General features: G+C 36.1%; 1 protein-coding gene across 1 annotated transcript; it reads right to left on the bottom strand.

Moving 5' to 3' along the window:
* Window positions 1–1,686: 1,686 nt before the first annotated feature.
* Window positions 1,687–13,253, bottom strand: LOC119666009. The gene is made up of 5 exons (XM_038075269.1): window positions 12,800–13,253; window positions 3,471–3,908; window positions 2,767–3,422; window positions 2,193–2,682; window positions 1,687–2,102 (listed from the first exon to the last, which is right to left on the bottom strand). Exons 1-5 carry the CDS (start codon window positions 13,251–13,253, stop codon window positions 1,687–1,689), a joined length of 2,454 nt encoding a protein of 817 aa, XP_037931197.1.
* Window positions 13,254–23,075: the final 9,822 nt, after the last annotated feature.

Raw genomic sequence — 23,075 nt, forward strand, 5'->3', positions numbered from 1 at the left:
CAAATACAACAGCTGACCTGACAAGATCAGGACGCAACGTTTCTTTTCCAACCTGAAGTAAATACAACCGACACGATTGACAGTTTATATTTAACTAAATTTTGTTTACATTTCATTATTTAAGATTGCTTAAACTAATGCAAAACATACTAGATTATAACACTTTCTCCGCCCTTAATTTTTGACAAAGTTTAAGTTTTCCTGAAATCGTCGGATTCAAATCGAATTACATCCTTCCGAATACGACCACTTTTTCGAAGTTGAACTACTTCGGTAGAACGTTCTTCACTAGGCATTAATGTTGATTGGCTAGATGAAGGCGGTGTGGCATTGATGAAATTTGGAGCGAATTCAAAAATTGGTTGTGAAGAGAGGTCAGAGCTACTTCTAGTTTTAAGCTGATTAACATGACGTTTGATGTAACCAAAAGATGTGTTCACTCGGTAAACCATTTTACCAAGTTGTTTCACAATAACTCCTTTTATCCATTTTTGCCCTCTTGCGTAGTTTCGAGCGAAGACGGGTTGCTTTAGACTGAATTTCATTTTCCGTTTCGAAGCTTCAAGGTGCTTCCTAGGCGATTCAAACAGTTGACTCAACAGGGTACGAACAGGCCTTCCATGTAAAAGTTCTGCAGGTGATTTACCTTCAGCATTCGGCATTGCACGATATGTTGCAAGGTATTTTGATACAGCGAATTTGAGAGACAATCCATCGTCAATGTTTTTCTTAACAGCAGTTTTAAAAGATCTGACGAATCGTTCGGCTAACCCGTTTGAGGCTGGATGAAACGGCGCTGTTGTTATATGTTTGATGCCAAGTTTTGAGCAAAAATGTTTGAATGCTTCAGCTGTAAATTGCGGACCATTGTCACTTACGATGGTTTCTGGTATACCTTCCTGAGAAAATATAGAAGACAATGCTGATATGGTGTCAACCGTTGTTGTTGTAGATAGTTGTACAACGAACGGAAATTGCGAGAAAGCGTCGACACAAATTAGCCACATTGAATTACAAAATGGACCAGCAAAGTCGATATGTACTCTCTCCCAAGGTCGATCAGCTTCAGGCCAGCTTACGTATTCACGTGCGTGAACAGGATTTGCAATTTTGCACACATCACAATTTTCAGTTAATTGTGCGATGTCTTTGTCAATATTAGTCCACCAGACATGTTGTCGAGCTAGCTGTTTCATTCTCGATACTCCCCAATGACCATCATGAAGAAGTTTAAGAACTTTCTGCTTAAGGGAGGCTGGAATGACAACCCGGTTGTACTCCGTCTGGAGGCAAAGCAAATTGTTGTTTAGTATTAAAGCAAAGCGATGATTGAAAAATGATCGAAGATCAGCATCTTGAGGCATTAGCTTTTCAGGCCAACCGTTTGTAACGAGAAAATAAACTCGGCGAAGAATTGGGTCATTTTTGGCATGCTGACGAATTATTTCAGCGTCGATAGGTGTGTTAAATTCATTGATGTTGAAACAGGATTCTTCATGATCAAAAATTTTATCTTCACCAACAGGTAAACGAGATAAAGCATCGGCATTTCCATGCTCAGTAGTTTTACGATACCGAACATCATACTGATAAGCCATTAGTATAATAGCCCATCGCTGTAAACGATGTGACGTCATCGACGGCAACTGATGAATTGGATTAAAAATGCTAACAAGAGATTTGTGGTCAGTAACCAAGGTGAATCTTCTTCTTCTTCAACGACATTCGTCGTTGATGAATGTCGAGAGTTTTAGATGCAAAAGCAATAGGTCTTTCTGTACCGTCAACGTACGTATGCGAGAGCACGACTCCTATGCCATAGGAGGAGGCATCTGTAGCTAGAACCAACGGTAAATCTTCCTGATAATGTGCTAATTGCGCTGCATTGAGAATATGCGTTTTAAGAGCTATAAATGCTTGTTGTTGTGCTGTACCCCATGTGAATTTTACATTTTTTCGGCGCAGCATGTTGATTGGCGCAGATAATTGCGAAAAATTAGGTATAAAATTATGGTAATAATTTACCTTACCCATGAATGCTTCTGCTTGCTTTAGATCTTTAGGCGGCTGCAGGTTTTTGACTGCTTTTAGTCCTGACTCATCTGGCAATATACCTTTTGCACTAATTTGACGCCCGAGATATTCGATTTCATCTCGCAGAAAGAAACATTTTTCTTGCTTGCACCTGATACCATTTTGTTGCAAAATACGAAGTACTTGTACTAGGCGGCTGATGTGTTGTTGAAATGTAGGTGCGGAGATGATGATGTCATCGAGATAATTTCCGCAACCATCTACGCCTTGAAGTAACTGCTCAAGATATCTTTGGAATATAGCTGGAGCGCTTGCAATCCCAAACGGTAAACGTTGGTATTGGAATAACCCAAGTGGAGTGTTGACAACCACTATTGTTTTTGCTTCATCGTCGAATTCCATTTGTAAATACGCGTCCTTAAGGTCGATTTTTGTAAAATGTTGACCGTATTTAATTTTATGGAAAAGACTTTCGCGTATGGGCAAAGGATATTGTTCAATGTCAATTTGCGCATTGACTGCTTGTTTAAAATCCCCACAAATTCTTATGAAACCATCAGCTTTTGGCGCTAGTACAATAGGCGAAGCCCATTGGGAAAACTTCACAGGTTTCCAAATACCCGCATTTGTCAATCGATCGACTTCTTTCTTGAAAAGTGACATTTGCGAAAATGGAATTTGTCAGCTTTTGTAAAATTTCGGATGTGCATTGGGCTTTAAAAAAATACTGACCTTAAAGTTTTTTATTGTGCCAAGAGCTGGTTCAAAAATATCACCATATTTCTTACACAGCTCGCTAATTCTGTGTGATTCACTTTCAGTAATGTTACAAATTTGCTGAATCTCAAACCCGAATTCTTTAAATAAATCGAAACCGAATAAATTGTTACAGTTTTCGACATCCACGACAACGATTACCACTTCCCTTTCTTCTCCGCCACATTTGATATCTACGCAAAGTTCACCAAGCACTGGAATTTCATTTTTGCCAAAACCAAATAAGGTTTTTGTACAATTTCGCAACTTTGGGCAATTTAGAGTTTTGAATGTTCGCTTATTTATTAGAGAAACTGTTGCACCAGAATCCATTTGGAAAGACACAATTTTATTACAAATTTCCAAGTCAATGTAATTCTTATTGCTTTCAGTTTTTACAATACCTGTTAAACTGTTAATTGTTTCAACAGTACCAATGTTGTGACTTTTACGACGGTAATCTTTCTTCTTGTTTTCATCACCTGAATTACGTTTGTTGTTCTTGTTTTGTTTTGACATGCACACTGGCGCAATATGTCCAATTTTGCTACATCTATTGCATACAGCATTTCTAAATTTACAGTTTTCTCTTGCATAAGAGTTTCCACAGCCAGAACATGATTTGAATTTTACTTTATTATTGTTATTGTTGAAAACACCCGGTTTTTTTATAATTGTACCAACTGAATTAACAGGCATTGAGTTTTCGATCGTTTGTTGTTTAATTGTTGCCACCGTTTTAGTGGTTGTTTCGTACAATTCTGCAATCTGCAAAACATCAGCAAGTGTCGGTTGGGGCTTTTGGAACGCAGCCGTGCGCACAGCATCGTGAGGTGTACGTATAATAATTTGGTCACGAATCATATCATCCACGAAATTGTGCAAACAATTCTGGGCTGAGCACGAAAAGTTACACTCTCTTGCCAATCCGCGGAGATCGGCTACCCACTCTCTGTATGATTGATGTGGCTTCATTTCCCTTTTGAAAAAATCGTAACGTGTAGCGACCACATGTCGTTTCGACTGGAAACGATCCGTTAGTGTTTCCGTTAAATTTTCGAAAGATTGTTCCTGTATTTTCGTGTTACCGAAAAGATTTTTTAGCAGCTCAAAATTTTCTGGGCCAATCCAAGACAAGAAAAATGATTTTTGTTTTTCACTGCACTGAACTAATTATGCTAAAAAATGTTGGTTAAGTTGTTCTAAATACGATTCCCAGGTTTGCTGGTTTCGAAAATTTGTGAAATACTGGAACAATGTTGTTATTTCTTTCAGATACACCGGCAGTACCTTGTTTTTGGAACATTGAGTCCATCCACTCACGTTGTTGTTTCAGTAAATTTTTTGAGAACTCTTGTTGTTCTTTAAGCAATTGCTTATAAATTTCACTTTCGCCCGGCATGATTGTATTTAAAATTGAACGGTACGAAATAAGCGTGAAAGCGATTGAATAATTGCAGATTTTTATCCTCGTCGCCAAAGTAGTAAATGTATTTACTTCAATACCACCGACACGATTGACAGTTTATATTTAACTAAATTTTGTTTACATTTCATTATTTAAGATTGCTTAAACTAATGCAAAACATACTAGATTATAACACAACCAATTTCAGTGACTTCGCCACTCAAGGGGGAGTACGAGTACTGTAGTAGCAAAAAGAATATTATAAAAAACTGTCAAAAAGAAAAAAGAGAGTTCCAACGGTCGCGTCTTCTGCCATTGTTATTGGAAGAGGTGTTAATCAGAATAATTTGTAATATTTAGGTAAATAAAGTAGATAAAATGAAGAAACTACAACAACCACTAGAAGTACATCAACACAAAATTGCAGTAATAAAAACATCAATGTCTGAATGACAGATTGTCATCCGTACATGTCACCCATTTATAGTTCACTAAATAAGTTTTACTTTTATTTTATCTATTTATACATTTTCCTCATTTTTTATTTATTTTTAATAATGTGTTTATTACGTTTTTAAATCTTACGTTTAGAAACCTATGGTGTGTCATAAAATTGATTTATCTTTATTATATTGTCGCCACTGAAATATTTTTATATAAACGTTGACAATTTCAAACATTTCATGTATTTCTAATAAGAAATGGTTTTTAACACTAATATATGTTTTTGTTAGACACCACCCCTCTGTATAGATTGAACTATTCTACTTTTAACCAATCTACTTTTTTGCGCTATGATTGAATTTATTTATGCATTTTTAAACAAATTTTTAAAAATGATTATAAAAAACTGTTGACACGATTTTTAAGATTTTTAGCTTTTTGAAAAGAAAATTTCTTCATTTTTATGAGGATGTATATGTGATTACGGTCCCCTCTTAGCACAAAAATTCATTACGATGTATTAATGAATATCATAAAAAAATTCTTTATTTTTAATGAAATTTCTATGATATGAATAAAATGTGTTGTTGATATTTTACAATTATGCTTTATAATATATAACTTCACATTTCTCATCTTCACTTATTTAAAAATAAGTATTTTGAAAGAAATAATAATTTTCATTTTTGATTAAATTTCCTGGCGTAAAGACAAACGCAATCTTTCTGATTTTTTTTTTTTTTGCAATTGAAAGTGTGTATTATTGTCTTTTAAAGTTTTCGTGTGCATTTGGATTTTTATTATAGTTTTTTTTTTAAATTAGTCTTTTTAGATAAAAAAAAGTCGCTTTTTCTTTTCAGTTTTTTATAAACTCATATATTATACTTAAATTTATATATACTTTAAATTTAAATGACATTGGCATACCTGCCTAAAGTTTGCTCCGCATTTGGCGCTGTAAATGTGCAGGTTTTTTTTCAATAAATTGGATTTTTGGTAAAAAATGGACAATTTTTAAAAAATTATTGTGAAAAAACTGTTCACACGATTTTTATGATTTTGAGTTTTTTGAAAAGTAAATTTTCTTTAAAGGAAAATTAATGCCATTTCTGTCCCGCTAAAAAATATTACTTTTTTATCAATTTTTTGTGATAAAATTAAAATATGTTATTGAGGTTTTAAAATTATGTTTGGTGATGTATATTTGAACATTTTTCATTTTTAGTTTTTTAATTTGGATCATATTAAAGCAATTTTCATATAAATATTTGTGTATGTCGGTCCCGTTTCAGATTGTTTTTTAATATAATATTTTAATAAAAAAAATATCTTTTTTTTTTAAATTTGTTTTTTTTTGTTTTTTGAATATTTCAGCTATTGTGCAACATACAGAAAGTAAATTTTGTTTCAACATATAAAAAATTATTAAATAAATAAATTTTTTAAATGAATTTAATTTTTTATTAGTACTTTTATTTGTTATCTTCATTTTAAGGTAAAAATTATTTCTAACAGATTCGTTGAAAAATTATAATAATTAAAAATGTAAAAAATCAGCGCTAACTGTGGCAGAAAAAGTCTGTATACAAGAGTTTAAAAAGCGTCGAAATATATTATTTTTTAAAAGATTTTATATTTTCAGTATGACCTCCATAAGTCGTTTTGGTATCGAATTGACCAACTTCGCAGTCTCATTGCTGCTTATTTTACCCCCATTAGGCGTTGCTCACGTTCTTCAGCATTTCTTTGGAGGAAATGGATTCTTTCTATAGGATTCAAATATGACGATTATGATGACGTTTTGATTTGCTTGGGCACATTTTAAAGCAACCGAAGCTTTACAACTTCTGCCGTGTGCTTTGGGTCGTTATCTTATTGATGTAAGTAATTATTCTGTAACCCTAACTTCTTGGCACTGCTCTTTAAATTGCATTTTAAAACATTTAAATGATCATCTTTATTCATTATCGACTCTTATCCACTGCTCTTTAAATTGCATTTTAAAACATTTAAATGATCTTCTTTATTCATTATCGACTCAATGAATTTCATTTTTCTCACTCTATTACTCGCCATACACTCCCGCTCTATTACTCCTCCACGATCATGTCTTATTATTGAATACAAATCTTCATTATTAAAGGCAGTACCTGGGATTCGCCATATAATCGTTCGACCTTTGATGCTAAAGAGACAAAATTTGCTTTCGTCTGAAAAAATTATGCGTTTCCAAAATTCTGGAGACTTATTTAAATACTCCCTTGCAAATGCTAAACACTTCATTCTAATATCTTTGGAAATAAGCGGCTTGCTTCGTGCAAACCGGCCATGGTGGTAGCATTATTTTAATATTTTGTGTACAGTATCCACGTGAATTAGCTTCTGGAATGTCTGGTCAATATATTTCTATAACAGAAGTCCAGTTAGACGAGGATCATCTTTCAATGAATTAATATTGCTGCGGGTTTCTCTTGTTGACAGCTTGGATGGACGCCCAGATCCCAACTTCGAGGTCAGTAATCCTGTTTAGTTGTAGTTGTTCACTACTCTTTGGATAAAAGAATGTGACCGCTTAACGATTTGACCAATTTTGCGATACATTTTCCTTTTTCTCCATAGATCAATAATAATACTGCTCCCACCGAAAAAGCTTAAATATGGCTAATTTTGACACCTGAACCTAGATAGCAACGACGCTGAGAGGACCAAGCCGGAATTGGAACACGAAATTTTTCTAAGTTTATTAATTTGTCAAAATTACCCAAATTTAAGCTTTTTCACCAATTTAGATAGAAAATTCAATTATCTCTTATTTGGTATATACCTCATAACTGTATGTTGCGTAATAGCTGAGATATTCAAAAAATAAAAAAATCAAATTTTATGAAAAAACTGACTTTTTTTACTTAAAAAATAATTAAAAAACAACCACAAACGGGACCGACTTGCACCGATACTTATCTGAAAGGTATTAAAACAAGTTTTCAATTAAAGTAAAAACCAGAAAAATCGTACATACAGAATTTGCGCAAAATCGATTTAAAGTGCGATATCAAAACTGCTTAAATATCATCCAAATCAAAAAACTAAAAATGCAAAATGTTCACAAATATATCACAAAACACAATTTTAAAACCTCAATTAGATATTTTAATTTTATCATAAAAAATTGATAAAAAATGGCATTTTTTTTAGCTTACTTTACTGTAATCATTATATCCGCGCGTGCAAAAATGGTCCCGCAATGGAATTAGTTTTTCTTCAAAGTGAATAAAATTTCCTTTCCAAAGACAGTAAAATCATAAAAAGCGTACTTACAGTTTTTCCACAATTATTTTTGAAAAACTGTTCATTTTTTACCTAAAATCCAATTATTTGAAAAAAACCTCCACCCTCACAGCGCCAAATACGGAGCAAACTAAAGGCTGGCATGCCAGCGCCATCTAAATTTCAAGTATAAATATGATGTTTGTATTTTTTTACGCAAGTATTGCGAATAAATAAATTAATGAAAATTTGAATAGAAAAAGCGACTATCGTATCTCAAAATATTAATTAAAAAATAACTATAATATAAATCCAATTGCACGCGAAAACCTTTAAAGATAATAAAACACACTTTCAATTGCAACATAAATCAAAAAGATTGATTTTGTCTTCACCCCAGAAAATTTAATCAAACATGAAAATTATTATTTCTTTTAAAACACTTGTTTTTAAAAAAGTAAAGATGAGAAATGTTAAGATATACAATATAATGCATAATTGTAAAATATCAACAAAATATTTCAATCATATCATAGAAATTTCAATAAAAATAAGGAATTTTTTTCATGGTATGCATTATTTATATATGGAAACAACTTTTCGTGCATAAACGGCCCCTCAATCATCTATACATCACCATAAAGATGAAGAAATTCCTTTTCAAAAAGCTAAAAAACTTAAAAATCGTGCATGCAGTCTTTTTATAATCATTTTTTAAAAATTTCTCTATTTTTTATCAAAAATTCAATTTTTTTAAATAAATAAATTGTGTCAGAGCGCCAAAAGCGGAGGAAATTCAAAGTAGATGGAATTGTTCGATCGAAATTTTGAGTCTAACAAGAACACTTATCAGTGTTACAAACCATTTCTTTTTGGAAATGCTTGATATGTTTAGAATCTGTCAATGTTTATGCAAAAAAAATTCAGTGGCGGAATAAAAAAAGGGAAAGCAATTTTATAACACTATAGCTTTCTAAACTCTTGATATAAAAAACATATTGAACATATAATTAATGGAAATTAAAAAAGAAGGAAAATATATAAATAGATAAAATAAAATTAAAATTTATTTAGTGAACTATAAACAGGTGACATGTACTAGAATCTGTCAATTAGACAAATTATAAAATTCGTATCAGATATAAGACAATAAATAAGTATAAAAAATATACAATTTTATGTTGATGTAGTTTTCATATTTTACATGTTAATTTTTATCCATAAAAATTAAAAAGCAATCACATTTTTAATTTATTTTAATTTTATATGATTATATTTGCTTTTACAAGTATTTACTTTTAATCAGACTATGTATGTATGTGCATAGGTATAAAATATAGCTAGCGTCACAATAGTTTCATGTATTTTTTCTATGGGCATGCAATCATCAAGTTTATGCTTTATATGCTTTTAATAATTTTTAATAAGCATTTATTTATTAAATATATGTATTAATTGGTTTTACTTATTTTTTTATGTACATATATACATTGATTTCAATTTAGTTCTAAACAATACATCCAAATATGTGTAAAACGGAGACTTAAAATACATTTTTTCCCCACCCGTCTGTCTGTCGCCATTTGCTAATAATGCACGTGGTTATATGTATGTAATCCTAAAGCAAAAGAAAAAAGTTTCATGTATTTTTATAATGCGTATGCAATCAAACTTTTTTTCCCTGCATACTTGTGCATTAAACTTCGTAGGATTTTTGCGAAGTGAATGACATCATCACAAAAACACAAAAAGTATATGCGAAAGTGTTGTGCGCAGCGGATAGTGATTTGAGGGTGGGTTAGTTAGTTAGTTAGTTGTGGTGGAGGGAGGACGAATCCTCTTCAAATAGCTAAGGATGAAAGCCGTTTTAAGCCTACCAAAACCTCGTATTAGTGGGTAGTAGATAGAGGGTCAAACTAGAACCAACCAGAGGCATTAACAAAGGCAAGAATCTGGCTAATGCTGATGTTGGAGATATCGCTAAGTGAGTTGAAGAAAGGGGCCCCTAGAAACTTAAACCTAGTTCTGACCAGACCTGGACAAAAACACATCAGGTGTTCTGGTGTCATTTTCTCAAGTATTGGTAGACACGCACTACATGAGGTACCACAGGGAAGGCCAAGTCTAGCTCCATGCCGTCCTATGGACCAGTGACCCGTAAAGACAGATATTAGCTTAGAAACCTCAGATTTGTTTCTACAGATTTAGTCAGAGGTTCTATATTTGGAATAGATGGGCCAAGTAGCCCTTGACCTGGCTGCTGAGATAGTAAGGGTCCACTCACTATTTGCCTGTCGCAAAAAATGTTCACAAATCAGCCTACGTCCGTAGCTGACAGGGGCAGGGATCGAAATAGGGGTATCCGTGGAAGAGGCGCCTAGCTTAGCAAGCTCGTCAGCGCGCTCATTTCCCACAATATTAGAATGCCCGGGAACCCATACTAGAGTAACCTTGGACCTCTCACTTAGTTCACTGATAATTTCCTTACATTCTTCTACTAATCTCGATGACAGACAGACTGCTGATAAAGCTTTAATAGCTGTCTGACTGTCAGTTAGAATGCAGACCTCTTTTCCGTGAAGGCGAATATTTAAAGCAAGAACACTTGCCCTAAAGATGGCAAAAACTTCAGCCTGAAATATTGAGGTGGAATCTGAAAGGTGGTATGATTTACTAATCATTAGGTCCGTAGAAAAGATTCCGGCTCCAACGCCCTCATCCATTTTAGACCCGTTGGTGTAGATCGCTATCTTTCCTGGAGTTGTAAGCAATCCCGCCTCCCAATCCCCCCTTGAAGGAATTTTGGTGGCGAAGTTATTGTCGAATAGTAACCGAGGACATAGGTAGTCTGAATCCCTGGCATCATCTATCGGATAGAGTGATGCGATATTACCATGTCCTAAAGCACTAAAGCGCCAACAGTTTAGATCTTTAAGCCTCTGCGCGCTGAGAGTAGCAGCTTGCTTGATGTAAATATCAATAGGTAGCAAGTTAAATATGACATTAAGCGCACTGGTGGGGCAAGATCTTAGAGCCCCTGTAGCTCCCACACAGGCAGATCTTTGCGTTCTGGTTAGTCTTTGAACAATGTACTGTTTGTTCAACGAAGGCTACCACACCAGACATCCATATGTTAATATTGGCCGAACGACGGCTGTGTAAAGCCAGAGAATCACTTTGGGCTGCAATCCCCAGCTTTTACCGTACATCCTTTTGCACGCATAGAATGCCATACAAGCATTACGAATTCTTTCGTCGTTGTTGGCTTTCCAGTTAAGTTTTGTGTCAAGAATTACTCCTAGATACTTAACTTTGTGCGAAAGAGTTAATCTTTGTCCATTTAATTTTGGCAGCGGAAAGTTAGGAATTTTATATTTTTTGGTAAACAGTAACAGTTCTGTCTTAGAAGGATTAACACCTACGTCACACCTTGAGGCTCATTTACTAAGGTTCAGAAAAGCCCCCTCCATGATGCTACTCAGCACCGAAGGGAACATGCCTGTTACCAGAAGGACAACATCATCCGCATACGCTACTGCTTCGACTCCACCCTGGTTAAGCCTTAAAAGCAGTGTGTTCATTGTTAAAATCCATAATAAGGGAGATAACACTCCCCCTTGTGGTGTACCCCTACTGACGCATTTCTTAATGCTAAGATTGCCCATCTCTGCATTGATGATTCTAAACCCAAGCATAGAAGCGATCCATCGGGAAATGCAGGCCGGGATGTTCATTTCGCTGAGAGCATCCTGAATAGTTTCCACAAAAATTGTTTACATCCAAGAGAATTCTTTCACCACAGTAACAACCTCATGTAGTGCCGTTTCTGTGGACTTCCCTTTGAGATATGCATGTCGAGCCTTTGATATTTTAGCGAAACTGTGTAAAGATCTGATGTAAGCATCGATCAGTCTTTCAATAGTTTTAAGTAAGAATGAAGTAAGACTGATAGGTCTATAATCTTTAGCCGTACTGTGGCCTGTTCTACCTGCTTTTGGGATAAAAACTACTCTAACTTGTCTCCAGCCACTGGGGACATGATTAAGTGAAAAGCAGCTACAAAAAATCGTGAACAGCCAGTTTACAGCTCCATCTCCCAGAGATAGTAACATAATTGGTAAGATCCCGTCAGGACCCGGACTTTTAAATAGAGAGAAGGAATCGATGGCCCATTTGATCCTTCTAGATGATACCACTGACTGTACAGTCTCGCCAGAATTGGCTAAACGATACGGCAATACCTTTGGGGGATCACCCGAGGAGCCAGGAAAATGGGTATCAACTAATAGTGAGAGGGATTCCGTTAGGGATTTAACTGGATTTCCATCTACTTTGTTAATGAGAGAGAAACAAGAGTGGCCATTTGCTAGCAGTTTGGCTAGTCTAGCCGATTCTTTAATGCTTTCAATTTGCTGGCAATGAGAATTCCATGACAATTTCCTGGATTCCCGAAGTGGTTTTTTGTAAACCCTAAGAGCATCTTTATATGGAGTCCAAACCTTGGTCCGATAGCTTTCGTTGAAAGCTCTTCTTGCATTCCTGCGGAGCAAAGAGAGCTTCTCGTTCCACCATGGTGGCCTCCACTTCTTCGCATACGAGCGAGGACATGACATGTATCCCAGTTTGTCTTCCTGGGATTACGGTGAGATTGCTTAGCTACCAGGGGAATATCCATCACAAACATGATATATCTATGATCAGAGAAGGAGTTCCTGGTTGAAACTCTCCAATCATTGATCGCTAAAAAGCACGAAGTTGAACAAAGGGTAATATCTAAAACCTCTTCCCAGCCTACATGATCATCCGTACTCGGAAAAATGAAGGTGGGAGTATTACCCTTATTACATACTTCCAGATTACATCTTAATATAAAATCAAAAAGAGACTCACCTCTATCGTTAATTTCCGAGCTTCCCCACAAGGAGTGCCGCGCATTGGGGTCACAACCCATCAGCAAGGCTAGCTTCTCGGTCTGCGCGAAATTTTGGACTAGTAGTACCCCCTCTGGAGGAGCCTCATCATCGTGTGGCACATAGGCGGATGTTACTAAAACCGCAGGTTTTAGCTTCCGCTCTATCCGGATGGTGGTGATATCTAAAGAACTTAAATGAGAGCAGAGACAAGCATTAAGGTGCGTTTTTGCTAAAATGCACGATCTTGGCTTACCCTGTCCTTTATCATAAAAAAGATTATACCCATTGATGTTGAGCACTTTGACACATGAGCTATGAACCCAGGGCTCTTGGATGATGGCAAGGTCGATGTCCTCCTCCCTGAGTAAGACAGCCAGATTGTCTGTGGCACACTTAGAGTGTTTCAGGTTTATCTGCACGATCTTGGCCATTGATACATTAACAAGGTTTGTTATCGATGATGAGGTCATCTAGCAGCTTACTAGTGCCCTCAACCTCATCCAAAATATTATCCGGTGGCGCATTTTTGAAGATTTTAATTTTTGCCTTCCGGATGCCGTAACGCAGCTTGCAGTCATTAGCCTCAATGACTGGCAAGCATTCTTCGTTGATAAGAAGTAAGTATGATTGACTGTGTTTTTGCGGTTCTTCGGTCTTGAGAACCGACCAGTCTTCCATCTGGATTTCTGGATTTTGTAGCTTTAGCTGCTGCAGAATAAGGTCAGGAGGACCAAGGTTTTTGGGTAACCATACGCGCGCTCGAGGCCTCCATGGAATTTCCGCCGCAGGGACAAGTTTGAGCTTTAAACCGTCCCAGTTCTCACTTATCTTAGTGATCGCCTTGCTGAGAAAACTCCGCGAATACTCGTCGTCACATCTGATCACTCGGTGACCACGGACGATATCTGCACAGTCAAAAGAAGGAACGGACCCCGGATTAGTCATGAGCTAAGCCATAACCAATTCGGACAGTTTGGTCTCAATCAGCGCCTACCTCTCCATCAGCAGCTTGCCGTTAGAGTTGTGTTCGTCGATCAAGGCCACACTGAGATGGTCTCTCGCCACTTCACTGAAGGGACAAATAGCTTGTGCCGGTCTTGACATTAGCTTTCCAACCCCCGTTCCATCTTTGTGTCCCTTCGCCTCCTTGCCGGGATCTTCCTGAGATCTGTTACGCTTGCCGCCATCTCCGACGTTCTTGCCGGTGATAACAGACTGGAGCAGACCTTCATCATGAAGATACTCCTCCACAATGGCGCGGTATTTAACAGCGTCGGCTTCGTCTCGTTCATGGACCTTGCCTTCTTTTTTGTTGCTTTCAATTTTTCTTAGCATAAAAAGCGCCCGCTGATATCGATTTTTGCGTGCCATGTTGGCCGTTTTTTTTTCGTGATTTAGCATTGCCCTTAATGCTAAGACTGGCAGTTTTAAGCGTTGGCATGCGGTTGGCAGTCGGTCTACTTTGACTGGTAGACGGAGTGCTGTCGATTTTTTTGGATGTTAATTGGATTGGATTAGACGCCGGTGTACTGTGACTGGTACAACCGGTATTGGAATCGGCAACGATCTCGTCGTCCGATTTCAACAGTTCGTCCTCCGTAAGTTTGGTGGGTTTATACTCTCCAGCCACGAGTTTCGAGACATTATCGGAAAAATTCATATCATATGCATAATCGTCCACCTTACCCGGTAAGACAGGCGCGGCGGACCCGAGGATAGTTGAACGAAAGAAGCGACCACCACAGCAGCGCCCCATACCATGGCTAGACCACAGTTACTCCCCAAGGCGGTCATATATTGGAGAGGCTCCGCAAAAATACAGTCGGACAGACCCCTTGACTGCAAACCTACACTCGGTGAGCACGGATCGCGTAACACTCCCGAGTTAAGGGGACTTTCAAACCATGATCAGAAAGCATTGAGTGGTGTGCAGCTATTAAAGAGCTAAGGACATTCACTCAATTCCTCCTGATCTTAGCTGGGCACCGTCCTGACAACGTACAGGACGAGAAAACTGTGTGACCCGTTACCAGACGGCACCCCCGTGGAGGTTTCAGTAGAAAGATTTTTTGGCATCCTGAGGGTGGGTTTATATGTTTATATTTGCTTGTGAAAGTGTCTTAACTTTTGTCTACAAGTTTCGAACAGATCGAATAACAAAATTATACAAATATTTATTTCACCCACTGCTGGTGCTTTCTAAATAATATTTAATTAATATTCAGTTTGATATACTTATATAGTTATATTAATATATATTTAACTAAATTATTTAGTTATATTAAAATTAAATTATTAACAAAAGGTATAAATTTTAAGTAAGCTTACTATTCTAATATATTGTAAATATGTATATTGTTATAAATTAAACATTAAATTTTTTAAATAATTAAAGTAATATTAAAAAAACAATGCAAACACCTTTAAATAGGTAAAATATAAAATTGATATATGTACATATATGTATACATATATATATCCCTAATATACGTACATACGTATGGATGGTAAGTTAAGTCCAGCGCCTAACAGCATTTTTGATTTTTTTTTATTTTGTGAGAAAATATTTTTTCTCCTCACCGGTCTGTCCGGCGCTTAACGCAAATTTTGCGTGCAATCCTAGATTAGTAGAAAGAAGAATAGTTCTATTTTATAAAACAACCCAACAAGAATAAATTATAGAAAAAATACGTGAAACTATTGTGACGCTAGCTATATTTTATACCTATGCACATACATACATAGTCTGATTAAAAGTAAATACTTGTAAAAGCAAATATAATCATATAAAATTAAAATAAATTAAAAATGTGATTGCTTTTTAATTTTTATGGATAAAAATTAACATGTAAAATATGAAAACTACATCAACATAAAATTGTATATTTTTTATACTTATTTATTGTCTTATATCTGATACGAATTTTATAATTTGTCTAATTGACAGATTCTAGTACATGTCACCTGTTTATAGTTCACTAAATAAATTTTAATTTTATTTTATCTATTTATATATTTTCCTTCTTTTTTAATTTCCATTAATTATATGTTCAATATGTTTTTTATATCAAGAGTTTAGAAAGCTATAGTGTTATAAAATTGCTTTCCCTTTTTTTATTCCGCCACTGAATTTTTTTTGCATAAACATTGACAGATTCTAAACATATCAAGCATTTCCAAAAAGAAATGGTTTGTAACACTGATAAGTGTTCTTGTTAGACTCAAAATTTCGATCGAACAATTCCATCTACTTTGAATTTCCTCCGCTTTTGGCGCTCTGACACAATTTATTTATTTAAAAAAATTGAATTTTTGATAAAAAATAGAGAAATTTTTAAAAAATGATTATAAAAAGACTGCATGCACGATTTTTAAGTTTTTTAGCTTTTTGAAAAGGAATTTCTTCATCTTTATGGTGATGTATAGATGATTGAGGGGCCGTTTATGCACGAAAAGTTGTTTCCATATATAAATAATGCATACCATGAAAAAAATTCCTTATTTTTATTGAAATTTCTATGATATGATTGAAATATTTTGTTGATATTTTACAATTATGCATTATATTGTATATCTTAACATTTCTCATCTTTACTTTTTTAAAAACAAGTGTTTTAAAAGAAATAATAATTTTCATGTTTGATTAAATTTCCTGGGGTGAAGACAAAATCAATCTTTTTGATTTATGTTGCAATTGAAAGTGTGTTTTATTATCTTTAAAGGTTTTCGCGTGCAATTGGATTTATATTATAGTTATTTTTTAATTAATATTTTGAGATACGATAGTCGCTTTTTCTATTCAAATTTTCATTAATTTTTTTATTCGCAATACTTGCATAAAAAAATACAAACATCATATTTATACTTGAAATTTAAATGGCGCTGGCATGCCAGCCTTTAGTTTGCTCCGCATTTGGCGCTGTGAGGGTGGAGGTTTTTTTCAAATAATTGGATTTTGGGTAAAAAATGAACAGTTTTTCAAAAATAATTGTGGAAAAACTGTAAGTACGCTTTTTATGAATTTACTGTTTTTGGAAAGGAATTTTTATTGTCTTTAAAGGAAATTTAATTCTGTTTCGGTCCCGTTTTTGCACGCGAAGATATAATGATTACAGTAAAGTAAGCTAAAAAATGTTATTTTTTAACAATTTTTTATGATAAAATTAAAATATCTAATTGAGGTTTTAAAATTGTGTTTTGTGATGTATTTCTGAACATTTTGCATTTTTAGTTTTTTGATTCGGATGATATTTAAGCAGTTTCGATATCGAACTTTAATGCAATTTTGCACAAAATCTGTGCATACCATTTTTTTTATTTTTGCTTTATGAGAAAGCTTGTTTTATTGCCTTTCAGATAAGTATCGGTGCAAGTCGGTCCCGTTTGTGGTTGTTTTTTAATAATTTTTTAAGTAAAAAAAGTCAGTTTTTTCATAAGATTTGATTTTTTTATTTTTTGAATATCTCAGCTATTACGATAACAACGACGCTGAGGGGACCAAGCCGGAATTGGAACACGAAATTTTTCTAAGTTTATTAATTTGTCAAAATTAGCCAAATTTAAGCTTTTTCACCAAGTTTGAAATAAAATTTAGATAGAAAATTCAATTATCTTTCATTTGGTATATATCTCATAACTGTATGTTGAGTAGTAGCTGAGATATTCAAATAATAAAAAAATCAAATTTTTTGAAAAAACTGACTTTTTTTACTTAAAAAATAATTAAAAAACAACCACAAACGGCCCCAACATGCTCGAATACTCACCTGAAAGGTAATAAAACAAGCTTTCAATTAAAGTAAAAACCAGAAAAATCGTACATACAGAATTTGCGCAAAATCGATTTAAAGTTCGATATCAAAACTGCTTAAATATCATCCAAATCAAAAAAGTAAAAATGCAAAATGTTCACAAATACATCACAAAATACAATTTTAAAACCTCAATTAGATATTTTAATTTTATCATAAAAAATTGATAAAAAATAGCACTTTCTTTTAGCTTACTTTAGTGTAATCATTATATCCGCGCGTGCAAAAATGGTCCCGTAATGGAATTAGTTTTTCTTCAAAGTGAATAAAATTTCCTTTCCAAAAACCTTAAAATCATAAAAATCGTACATACAGTTTTTCCACAATTATTTTTTGAAAACTGTCCATTTTTTACCTAAAATCCAATTATTTGAAAAAAACCTCCATACTCACAGCGCCAAATGCGGAGCAAGCTCAAGGCAGGCGTGCCAGCGCCATCTAAATTTCAAGTATCAATAAGATGTTTGTATTTTTTTACGCAAGTATTGCGAATAAATGAATTACTGAATATTTGAATAGAAAAAGCGACTATCATATCTAAAAATATTAATTAAAAAATAACTATAATATACCTGGCGACCTCCGGTTTCAATTCAGCCTTTCTGAAGTAAAGGGGGCTATGCTTCGGACGACCTCCCTTTCCCCTACACTCGTGGGAACATTTATGGATTCTTTAAACAAATTAAATAAACAAAAAACTAACAAGGAACTAGGTACCAGTTCCGAAGACGAGCTCCTGGCATCAAGCCAAGAAAACGAGCGAGTCGAAACCGCCATACTACCCAAAGTAGGCAGTAGCAGCCGCACTGCGCCTACTTCGCACATAACAGTAAAATCGGCAGACAAGCGCGCCAGCCATAGTGCGCCTGCCGAGAAATCAAAAAAGTCTGAGGCAAAGATCAGACGTCAAAGGTACCAGAAGGCCATGTTCATTCTTGGCAAGATTGCTAAAAATGAAGCTGAAGGTAAAGAACAGGCGTTTGACCGTACAGACAAAGTACGATATCAGAAGGTGGTCGATGAGTATAACGAATACCAGGCCACCCTATCAAAACCCGCAAAGGCAATGAAGAGGGATCGGTCTCAGGACGAGACGGCCCATACTTCAAAAAGCAAGGTAGCGAGAACGAGTTATACTAGCAAACCGTGAACGAGTGCGAAAAGGGCATATAGCGAAGTAGCAAGGGATGAGCTACAGGTGGCGCTCATTGATGATATTACCGGGAATGGAAAAAAGGTGCTGGAGAAATGGGGCGAGATTGAGCCCAAGCTGGCTGAAATGGTGATGGAACACCTTCTAACAAATCTAGACGCCCCCACACCAGGCTTTGATTCATCAGAAGTGGTTCGTGGTTGCAGGGTCTTCAAATGTGATGACCAGCTATCTAAAGTATTTCTTGGCAACTGCATTGCTAAGGTAAGTGATGCATGGGAAGGTTTAAGGCTAAAGCTTATCCCAGCCAACGATATCCCTAGAAGACCAAGGGCCCGCATTTGGCTGCCAATTATGAAGATGGAGCATGAGAAAGTTCTCCAGCTGCTACAACGGCAGAACCAAAATGTGCCAATGAATGACTGGGTAGTCATCAAGGACGAGGGCACACAAAAAACCAATATGACGCTTCTTCTGGCGATAAACGAGGAATCCGTGAAGCCATTGGAAGAAATGGACTGTAAGCTGAGGTTTGGCGTACGGTACACCAAAATAAAAATATTCCGCCCAACAGGCAATGATGATGATGGCAAGGAGTTAGAGGATGCTAACAAAATGCTTGACGGTATGAAGCTTCAGGAAGAAGCTTCAGAAACCTCGTAAGCCTGCACGAATGCTGAAAGTAGCACAAATTAACCTTCAGCATTCGAAAATCGCATCGGACAATCTCGCCATCTTTCTCATAGAGGAGGATGTCGATGTCAGCATTGTGCAAGAGCCATGGGTCAGAGGTAAGGACATCATGGGGCTAATGCTGAAAAATTATAACAATTTATATATTAGGAACAATGGTAAGCCAAGATCATGTATCCTAGTAAAAAAATGTATTAATGCCTTTTTATGTCCACAGTATAGCGATAAAGATCTAACAGTCGTAAGGATCGAAATGCCAGGTGGACAAAATTTTATTGTGGCTTCTGCTTACATGGCACATGAAAGAGATGCTCCTCCGGAAGAGGTAGTCGCGCTAGTAAACAGAAGTACATCAAAAGATATTCCCACGTTAATTGGAAGTGACGCCAATGCGCGGCATACGCTTTGGGGCAGTTCGGAAACCAATGACAGGGGTGAGTACCTTTTTGATTTTATTAGCAATTCGAACCTTTTAATTTGCAATAGAGGTAAAACACCTACTTTCACTTTCCCCAGTTAACAAGGGTTTGAAGGATGGGAAGAAGTGCTAGATATAACACTCCTATCCGAAAATCCAGATATTGTAGTTAGTAATTGGAAGGTATCTGACAAGAAATCCTTTTCGGATCATAGTTGGATTCTCTTCAACTTAAACATTAAACCAAATCATACCATCCCCTTTAGAAACCCGAAGAAGATAAAATGGGATATTTTTTACAAGGGTAACTAAGGTGGAACTTAATAAAGTAAGACAAATTAAGATAGACTCTACTAGTAAGTTAGACGAGAGGATATATAATCTTGAGGCAGCTTTTAATATAGCTTACAAGAAATCTTGTCCAATAAGTAGAAGCAAAAAATCTTTTCCACCTTGGTGGAATTCAGAATTAAGTGATCTAAGGCAGAGAACACGAAAACAGTTTAACGAAAGCTATAAGGACAATAGTTGGCATGAATATAGGGAATGTCTTAAAACTTACAAGAAAGCTATCAGGAAGGCCAAAAGTAATGGCTGAAAGGAATTTTGTAAGTCAATTGAATCAACCTCATCCTCTGCTAGGCTCAGCAAGGTTTTATCCAAGGAAAGTGCAAATCCTTCTTATCTCAAGAAAGAGGACGGCACATGGACTGAAACCTCTGCTGAGACACTAAGATTACTATTAGACACTCATTTCCCAAACTGTAACGATGATGCTAGAGAAAACGGTTCAATCACCTTGGCAAGCACATCATCACAGATGACTGAAGAAATAGTCACAGCGGAAAAATTAGGTATTCAATTAACAGTTTCTGTCCCTATAAATCGCCAGGTTTGGACGGTATTTTCCCTATTATGTTGCAAAAACTACAAGACTTAGTGGTTCCATGGTTAGGGGAAATTTACAAAGCATGTCTTAAATATAGTTATGTACCACTTAGTTGGAGACAGGTTAAAGTAGTCTTTATGCCCAAGGCAGGCAAAATCGGACATGAGTCCGCCAAAGATTACAGGCCGATTAGCCTAACTTCATTCTTACTAAAAACAATGGAGAGGGTAATAGAGCTCCACCTAAGACAAAAGGTAGAACGCTTTCCAATCTCTAAATCCCAGCATGCTTACCTCAAGGGTAGATCTACGGAAACAGCTCTGCATGAGGTTATTCGTACTGTGGATATACTCGTTGGCAACCTTCTTAGATATTGAAGGAGCTTTTAACAATGTAAGCAATAAAGCTATTCATGACTCACTTTCCAGAATAGGTTTAGAGGAAGAGCTTAAAAATTGGATAATTACTATGCTTAAAACAAGGATTATTCAATCAAAGCTAGGCAGCATAACACAAACGAAGCACGTCAGCAGGGGTACGCCACAAGAAGGGGTTATTTCACCATTACTGTGGCTGCTGGTCGTGGATAATATTCTTAATATTCTAGATAAGATAGGTGTGAAAGCAGTAGCGTACGCGGATGACGTGGTTATTCTAGTGTCAGGTATGTTCCCTAACATAATTAGCGACATTATGGAAAGGGCCTTGGTTAAGATAAGTACCTGGGCCACAGGTTGTGGACTAGGTATTAACCCAGGAAAAACTGATATGATGCTGTTTACTACTAAAACCAAAATACCAGCTTTCAGGTTGCCTTCACTAAACGGGCAACAGTTAAAACTATCGGAAAAAGCCAAATATCTAGGAATTCTGTTGGATAGTAAGTTAAACTGGAAACACAATGTCGATCTTCGTATCAAGAAGGCATGTGTAGCTTTCTATTCTTGCAAGAGGATGTTTGGCAAAAAATGGGAGATTCGTCCCGAAATTACCCACTGGATGTACACGGCAATTGTACGACCAATTCTCACATATGGTGCTGTCGTATGGTGGCCGGCTCTAAACAAGAGCTATAATATCGACAAACTTAACAGAATTCAGAGGACGGCATGTGTAGGCATCACAGGAGCTTTTAGGACGACTCCTTCGGACGCCCTAAATGTGATGCTGCATTTGCTACCTATTGATTTTCACATTAAAAACATGGTTTGTAATAGCGCTGTAAGACTGAAAGTAACAGGCGTATGGTTAGAACGAACATATGGACATAGTCGGATTCTAGGTACAGTGCCAAATTGTCTGTATAGGATGACATCGGATTATCTGAATCCGTGTATAGACTTCGAAAGGAACTTCCAGACAATATTCCCTTCAAGAAATGAGTGGAAAAGGAAAAATTTCGAAGCAAATTACGATATCTCAATATATACAGATGGCTCGAAAATGAGCGGTGGGGCAGGAGCAGGAATCTTCGCACCATCTAAAAATACAAATATCTCTCTTAGGAGAACAGATGTAGTATTGCTATTTTTATTGACAGCCAGGCAGCAATTAAAGCTCTTGAATCCTTTATAACAAAATCAAAAATAGTAAAAGAATGTAGAGAAGCAATCGACGAGCTAAACCGGTTGGCCGATATCACACTCATCTGGGTTCCTGGGCATAGGAACATCGTAGGGAATGAGAAAGCTGATAGTTTAGCCCGCTCTGGTGCCTCCCTAGATGCGTCACTGGCGGTATCAGTCTATATTACCCTGGAGACCATCAAAAGAAGTACCTTTCTTTACTTTCTGCAACTCGCCAATAACAGATGGAAAGCACTAAGGTCATGTGCAACTTCCAGGTTAACGTGGCCCACTTATAATAAAAATAAATCTCTGGAACTCATCAAAAAAGATCGCGTAAACACTGCAAGGCTTATCGCGGTTCTTACTGGTCATTGGTGGTTAGGAACTCACGCAGAGAAACTGCGTATTCCCCATAACTCTCACTGCAGAAGTGGAAACCCGCGGGAGAAAGAAACAATAATACATTTTCTCTGTGAATGCCCAGCTCTAGCATCCAGAAGATATAGGTTCTTAGGAAAATACTTTTGTGATAGTTTATCAGACTGCTCAATGGTAAGGATGAAAGACCTGCTAAATTACCTAAATTCGGTGGGATGGATTTAGTCTCTACTCTTCTATACTAGGGTTCTTGCGAGGAATGTGGTAACAAAACGGCGAAAAATCGCTAATTGAGGTACATTTGAAGTTATCTTATGACCTGCCACTGCAACCAACCAACCAA

Source organism: Teleopsis dalmanni, chromosome 1, assembly GCF_002237135.1.
Source record: "Teleopsis dalmanni isolate 2A chromosome 1, ASM223713v2, whole genome shotgun sequence".
Taxonomy (NCBI): Eukaryota; Metazoa; Arthropoda; class Insecta; order Diptera; family Diopsidae; genus Teleopsis; species Teleopsis dalmanni.